At 35.3% G+C, this 7,701-nt stretch overlaps 1 protein-coding gene across 1 annotated transcript; it reads left to right on the top strand.

The window, feature by feature from the left end:
* The first annotated feature begins 274 nt into the window (after positions 1-274).
* On the top strand, positions 275-4,061 carry LOC111046156 (probable glutamine--tRNA ligase). Its single transcript, XM_022331650.2, has one exon. It carries the CDS (start codon positions 562-564, stop codon positions 2,890-2,892), a length of 2,331 nt encoding a protein of 776 aa, XP_022187342.2. The 5' UTR covers positions 275-561; the 3' UTR covers positions 2,893-4,061.
* The last annotated feature ends 3,640 nt before the right edge of the window (positions 4,062-7,701 follow it).

Below are 7,701 nucleotides of genomic sequence, written 5' to 3'. Positions count from 1 at the left end.
CAGCTGTCTTTGTCATATTGCAATTTTGGATCGGTTTCCATAGCAACAGAGACAAACATGATGAGGTCATGAGAATATTTCAGGACCACCAACTATTAATATTAAAATAGTGAAATCAAAAACATTTTTGATTGAGTAAAATTATCACCAAGGTTATAAATTATTATGATATTCCATTTTTTTCCATAGATTATAAGCTACAAAACATACATTTTATTATTAAATTTATTTACAGAAAAAGAATTAAAGACCGAACAGATGATTCTCATGCACGTTGTCTTGTCTTTCAGCCGACGACCAAAATTTGCACAACGAAATAAAAATGTGTTGGCATGCCAAGAGTTCATCTTGCTGCATAAACGTTTAGATTTGATTTTTGTAAACGTCATTTTTTAACAGTTCTAATTCTTGTTGTGACTTGAATCAAAGTAAAAGACCTATCAAATTTGGTTGAAGTTTTCTGTGACCAGTGTTGTAACTTATCCATCAATAGTGTGTTTTTAGGTTATGTTTATTATCTACTTCTCTATTATATTTTTCAAAGTACGATAGCTAGCTACCATGTCTAACGAATCGGATATCAAACTTTTAATTTCATTAGGTCTAAATGAACAAAAAGCTAAAGAAACTCTAAAAAATGAAGCTGTTACAAAGATTTTGAAACAAGTGATTGATGAAACCAAGAAGAAAAACGCGAGTCACGAAGAATTTGGCATTCTATTGTATCATTTAGCAACAAAAATAAAGAATCAGGTAATTCATCACTTACCTTTTTTAGTTGACTATGTAATAAGTAAGAAACTGGATAATATTCAACGATTAGATGCCGCTCTAGAATATGTTTTAGCAAATGTTACGAAGATCAATCTTGAAGAATTTGATAAAGCTACAGGCGTTGGAATAGTTGTCACACCAGATCAAATTGAGCATGCCGTTGAAGTTGAAATATCGAAAAAGAAAGTTGAAATCACTGAAAAAAGATACAAGTATAATACCGGACTTATAATGCAAGCTGTTCGTAATGAACTAAAATGGGCGGATGGAAAAGCAGTAAAAAGTGAAGTTGATCTTCAAATATTCACCTTACTTGGTCCAAAAACAGAAGCAGATATGGCACCGGTTCCAAAGAAACCCTCAAAACAGACTAAAGTTAAAGATCAGAACGATCATAAATCAAACAAGAGTAAAGATAAAATTCAAGTAAATGGCACAGAAGAGTCTGGACCAATGACAGTTTCTGAAATGATGAAAAAGGTCAACTTTCATGCACCAGGAGAAAATTTTAAAACAGATGGCTACGTTGTAACCGAACACACTCAGCGTCTCATAGCGGAACATTTGAAAATCACGGGCGGTAAGGTAAGGACCCGGTTTCCACCAGAACCCAACGGAATATTGCATGTTGGGCATGCCAAAGCCATCAATATCAATTTCGGTTATGCTGCTTCAAAGAATGGAGTCTGCTTTCTTCGATATGATGATACCAATCCAGAAAAAGAAGAGGAAAAGTTCTTTATTGGCATACGAGATATGGTGGAATGGCTTGGTTACAAACCCTACAAAATAACACATTCTTCAGATTACTTTGACCAGTTATATGAATGGGCCATTGTGCTTATTAACAAGGGGTTGGCGTATGTTTGTCATCAGAAAGCTGAAGAGATGAAGGGATTCAATCCTCCGCCATCAAAATGGAGAGATCGTCCAATCAAAGAAAGTCTCCTACTTTTTCAAGACATGAAAAACGGGAAAATAGATGAAGGAGAGGCAACGTTGCGAATGAAAATCACTTTGGAAGAAGGAAAACAAGATCCAGTTGCTTACCGTATCAAGTTCCTACCACACCACCGTACTGGCGACAAGTGGTGTATCTATCCCACCTACGACTACACTCACTGCCTTTGTGACTCAATCGAAAACATCACGCATTCTCTCTGCACCAAGGAGTTCCAATCGAGGAGGTCATCCTACTATTGGCTGTGCAATGCCTTGGACATCTACTGCCCGGTCCAGTGGGAGTATGGCAGGCTCAACATCAACTACACGGTCGTTTCCAAGAGAAAAATTGGCAAGCTGATCACTGAGAAAATCGTGAGGGATTGGGATGACCCTCGCCTATTCACGCTGACTGCTCTCAGGAGACGCGGCTTTCCACCTGAAGCCATCAATAGGTTTTGCGCTCAAATGGGGGTGACAGGAGCTCAATCGGTAGTAGATCCCATGACTTTGGAAGCCAGCGTTCGAGATGTTCTCAATGAATCTGCGCCTAGAACCATGGTAGTTCTCAAGCCTATCAAAGTTAATATCAAAAGTGGTGAGTACCCATCGTCAGTCAATGTTCCAGATTTTCCTAGTGATCCTTCAAAAGGTTCTCACACTGTTAGTTTTTCCAAAGTTGTCTACATCGAGGATTCAGATTTCTCAGAGACTCCAGAACCAGGCTATAAAAGACTGACAAAAAGTCAGTCTGTAGGTCTGAAGCATGCTGGCCTTGTTGTCAGTGTGCTGGAGTTCAAAAAGAATTCAGCTGGCAAGATTGTAGAGTTGGATGTTAAAGTGGATCCTGTAACTGATAACAATAAACCTAAAGCATTTATTCATTGGGTATCTGAACCTACAGTTGTTGAAGTGCGTCTGTACGACAGACTGTTCAAACATAAAAATCCCGAGGATCCTTCTGAAGTTCCTGGAGGGTTTCTATCAGATATCAACAATGACTCTCTCACTGTCATTGATGCTTATGCTGATTCGTCCATTAGAAATTGTAAGGTGTTTGAAAAATTTCAATTTGAGCGCATAGGATTCTTTTCGGTAGATCCTGATACTAAAACTTCTAAAGTTGTTTTTAATCGGGTCGTTACATTGAGAGAAGACTCTGGGAAACAATCGTGATTCAAAGTGCCTTTTTAAAATACTTTATTCTAAGAGCTTTCTCATTAACACTAGCATTGCATTTTCAATATTAATTCTGTTTTCTCGCATCTCGTATACTCCGTTGTACTGTTCAGAAATATTTTTGAAATGAAAATTTCTAATCATATTTTTTAAGTTATTGATTTGAAGCTGTACTATACTGTTTCCTTGAAATAAATGAAGTTTGACAATTGAATAAAAACACAAGATATGTTGTCAAATTTCACGAAACCATGGTAGTGTACTAAATAAAACAGTGTAGAATTTGACAACATATCTTGTGTTTTTATTCAATTATGGAACGGCTCTACAATATTGACAATGACTCAGTTGAAGTAACAAGTTAGATATTCTTCAAATTTACAATATTACGTATCTGTATTTAAAATACATTTCTCTAAATAATCTTATTTAAATTTAATATTCGAATAACAAATATTGATGATTATAGAGAAAATTGATCGTAGTTATTTTATGGGAGTCTAAAATCACGTGAATAACTTCTTAACTATTTAATTATTGAGTAATTATAAATTGTGGATCTTTAATTGATGAGTATACTCAACTTGAGGGAATATTATAATTGCGCATGTGTATGATTTTGAATTTAATCCGTGTCAAATAATGCTATCACAGTAACAATTCAATAACTTAAATGTTCTAAAATATATTATTTTTTTAGATGATTCTTAAAAACTCTTCAAGAATCCGAATTTTATTTATTTTATTTTATAACCAGTAGCCTATTTATTTCAACTAGGAAGATTTTACTTTTTATTTTACTTCTATAAGATGAACAAAGGAAAGAATAACTATGTGACAGTTATCATAATAATAAAAACTTGTTAATTAGTAACCAAGGTTGGTGATTCAATGACCTCTAATGTGATATTAATTTATCTTCAACAAATACTATCATTGTTTAGTTTTTATGAATTTAAATATCAATCACATTCATTAACGTTTTTTGGCTCTAAATACTCAAGTTTCATTTCAATAATTATTGTATTCAATATTTCCGTTCTGTTGATAATTCAAGTAACTCTAAAGGCAGTGATATAGCAATATATACAGCACCTTTCCTATTTTTTGTTAATTGAAACTTTATTGTAATACTGAGTGAAAAATACACATTTTAATGGAGTTTACACAGTGTTATCATTCTTCACCTGACCTACCTCACTAGAAATTTTAAAGAGTACTAATCATTTAGCTTGGAACTGTGTACTATAATTTTACTCAAACTCAGCAGCCTTATCCGCAACAATTTATAAAATTATATTTATTCCAATGAATAGAAATATAAAATTTATAAAATGGTTTCAAATTAAAGAGAACAATACTTTTTATTACCGTAGTGCAAGGTATTCTATATTCTTTTAAAATACTCGTTCCATACTTTGTATATCAACTGAAATTTAGTCCAAGGCCAAGCCAGACAAAGTGTTCTTTCAGGCGTTTTAAGACGAGTCGGCAGGACAGAAACCTCTCCGATTGGCTAATTATTTTCTGATAACCGAACGCCAACCAAATAAGCCAATCGGAGAGGTTCCTGCCCTGCCGTTTTCTGAAAACGCCTGAAAGAACACTTTGTGTGGCTTGGTCCTTGATGATCATCCGAAGACCATACGGGTTGACTTTGTGTTGAATGAACTTATTAGGACGAAATCGGATTTTCCACATTGATTTTATTGATAGTTAACCACAACTGAACTAACATTATAATGCAAGCTGCAATCAATTACTCTATTGTCTTCTGATTGCTGATAATTCAATCATATTATTTCTATAGTCATTCTTTCTATAGATGGTTTGAATGTGATGTGGCCATTTGAATTTAAAGTAACTTCAGCTTTTGACAGTATTTTATTAATCCTCATGAAGAAGAAGCTAGTAGGCCTACAGTACCATAATTACATTTTTGAGAATACAGTAAATCTTTGTATCCAAACATCAAGGTGAAATTATTTAAAATTCTGCTTATACTTTTCACACTCAACAATTCACCCATGAGTATGATGCCAATAACTCTTCGCATTAGAATTGAATTAAGCTAAGCAGAATTTTAATAAGCATTAGAAAAATCAGAACAATACAATTTTTATTTTTGTATTAGGACGTCTTTGGAATGAATAGAGAGTTATGTTTTAGAAACATAATACATACAATCTAAGATTCAATAATTAACTGCAATTATTGCAGTTTCATTCGAAACTGAGGCACTGCCTCAATTTTTTTTCTTGAAATTATTATAATAAGTCTGTATGGCTTTTTTAATGGAAATTAGTTGATCAAACCGAAGATGCTTTTTCAATCGAAATCTGAACCACATATGCAAAAAATATATTGAAGGATTTTTGAACAGGAACTAATTGGAAATATTCATCATAATAAATTATTTTGAAAAATAAACATTGTGAGAAATCAGCTCAAAGTGTAAAGGCCGGTTACAGAGCTCGACCGACCGTCAGTGCGTATGTACCATCCTGACCATACGCGTCCATAAATCAGTTTTACACATTCAGAGTTCAACCGACCGTCAGTGCGTATGCACCATCCTGACCATACGCATCCATACATCAGATTTTCTGACTCACAAAATGTACACCTTTACAGATTGTTTAATTGCAGCTTATTATCTTCGTAAACGAAAGATTAAAAGACTTAGAAATATCAAGTTCACCCGATGGTCGCCCAAAGAGCATTTCAAAGTGAATTTAGTACCATTATATACATCATCGCTTGGGGTGAAGATACATTTTTCAACTACCTCAGAATGTCCATCAGAAATTTTGATGAGTTATTTCGAGCTTGTATTACCATTGGGAATACTTGCAGTCACTTTAAGCTACGGATCAAATAAAATATCGGGGACCGAGCTTCGCTTTGGAGTACAAAAGCATAAAAAATTATTACGAAAGAAGAAATTATAATAACATTCATACAGAAATGTTCTATCTAATCACAGTAAATTGAGATTAATTCCCAGAAGAATGCAAAAATTTCCCTCACAAAGGCCCAGTTGCACAAAAGCCGGTTAAATTTTAATCCTGTTCAACTTCACGTGAACCAAATCAGAGAAGACCATTTCAAAAAGATGGATCTACTGGAATTAATCAGGATTGAAAATAACCCGGCTTTTTTGCAACCGGCACTAAGTACCTGATTCAATGATTATAAATGTTCAATAGCTGATTTGACACAGTCCCACACACATGAACTCGCTCACTCACTTCCATCAGACGAAGAAATAATTATTATCAGCTGTTTTTCCAAGGATGAATTATAATTATCCTTTTTATGTCCTTCAGCGAGTTTTCCCAGGGATGAGACCTAGTGCAATCGAATTCCTTATTATTATAAACCACTATGTTCTGAATTTCGTGAGAATCGTTAGAGCCGTTTTCGAGATCCGGTGAAATACAAACATCTGAACATATGAACAGAAATTGCTCGTTTAATAGTATAGGATTTAGATAATAATAATAATATATGATTTTTCCAATAAAAAATTTAAAAATGATTGAAGAAATGTATAGAAAAACTCTAAATCCAAATATGACACTATTAATTGAATTCATACACTATGCTATTCAATTCAATATCAGCTGATTGTCGGGCAGACGTGTCAGCACATTGGTTATGTTGCGATCGGGCTACTGATCAGTACAGCTCTGAAAGCTTCTATTTGCTTCAATAGCGCCTCAGTCGACCGATGGAACGGATACGCACGAGCTCGACCGATGGTCTTCGTACGCAGTGTAAAACGCATGGTCCCGACCGTGCGCATGCGTGCCGTCAGTCCTGCTCTGTACGGATACATGGAATATCTATGAAAAAGAGAAGCGTGACTGACGTACGCACTGACGATCGGTCGAACTCTGTAACCGGCCTAAAATGTAAACCCAATCTAAGAAAATGTACTAAATGTTATAAATTGTCTTATGAAAATCTCAGTCTATCTGTAGATCAATTAGTAGTATCGTCAAGTTATGATCGTGGAAGAGAAAAATCTGAAGGTATGTTGTCCTGCAAGCACAATGCTACTATAGTGAGGCCACGTTCTAATGGAAGTAAAAAAAGATAGGATGATAACGTTGCCTCAGCCGATTCTGTCTTGCCACAGCCTCTATAGAGGATGACTGATACCGGTATATCTGATGTAATAACAGTTCTTTCTTGTTTGAAATAATAATATTCAATTCGCCAAGAAATTCTCAATGATTAAATAATGCATTATTATAATTGAAATTACTTAATTTGTTAATTAATTAAATTTCTAAATTGTTAAAAACCTATCTGGCAACGTCGCAGAGTTGGAAAAGGATAGCACAATCTGCTTTTACGAATGATAGACAAGGATAGCAACACCAATATTATCAAATACTGCCATTATAAAGTGGACAGGACCTCACTATAGCGTGAGTGTATCTCATAATGCCAGCCACTGTCGTTAAGCTGCGTACACATATACGCGCTTCCAACCCGCACCGAGCACGCTCCGCCCTCGTTCCTCCATCGAACCACAGTCGCTCCGCCCACGCACCCATCATGAACGTTACGGAAGATGTTAGATCTTCTCGCGTTCCCCGGTCGAACCACTGTTGCTCCCCGGTCGATCATCAATCGCTCTGCTGGAGTGACGTTCGGTTGCGGAGCAGAGCGAAAGTCTGTACGCACCTTACGATTCACCAAACAGCTTCGACTGGACAAATATTTGTATTATTCAAATGTTCTTGTCTGCACAGATAGAAATAATTGAAATTTCAATTGAACTATACAGATAGC

Source organism: Nilaparvata lugens, chromosome 1 (genome assembly GCF_014356525.2).
Source record: "Nilaparvata lugens isolate BPH chromosome 1, ASM1435652v1, whole genome shotgun sequence".
In the NCBI taxonomy this organism is placed as follows: Eukaryota; Metazoa; Arthropoda; class Insecta; order Hemiptera; family Delphacidae; genus Nilaparvata; species Nilaparvata lugens.
Note: the sequence above shows the minus strand (reverse complement) of the source record. Positions and strands in the feature narration are given on the sequence as shown.

Coding starts and splice junctions, on each gene's coding strand:
- LOC111046156 (XM_022331650.2), top strand. CDS start 562: ATGTCTAACGAATCGGATATCAAACTTTTAATTTCATTAGGTCTAAAT.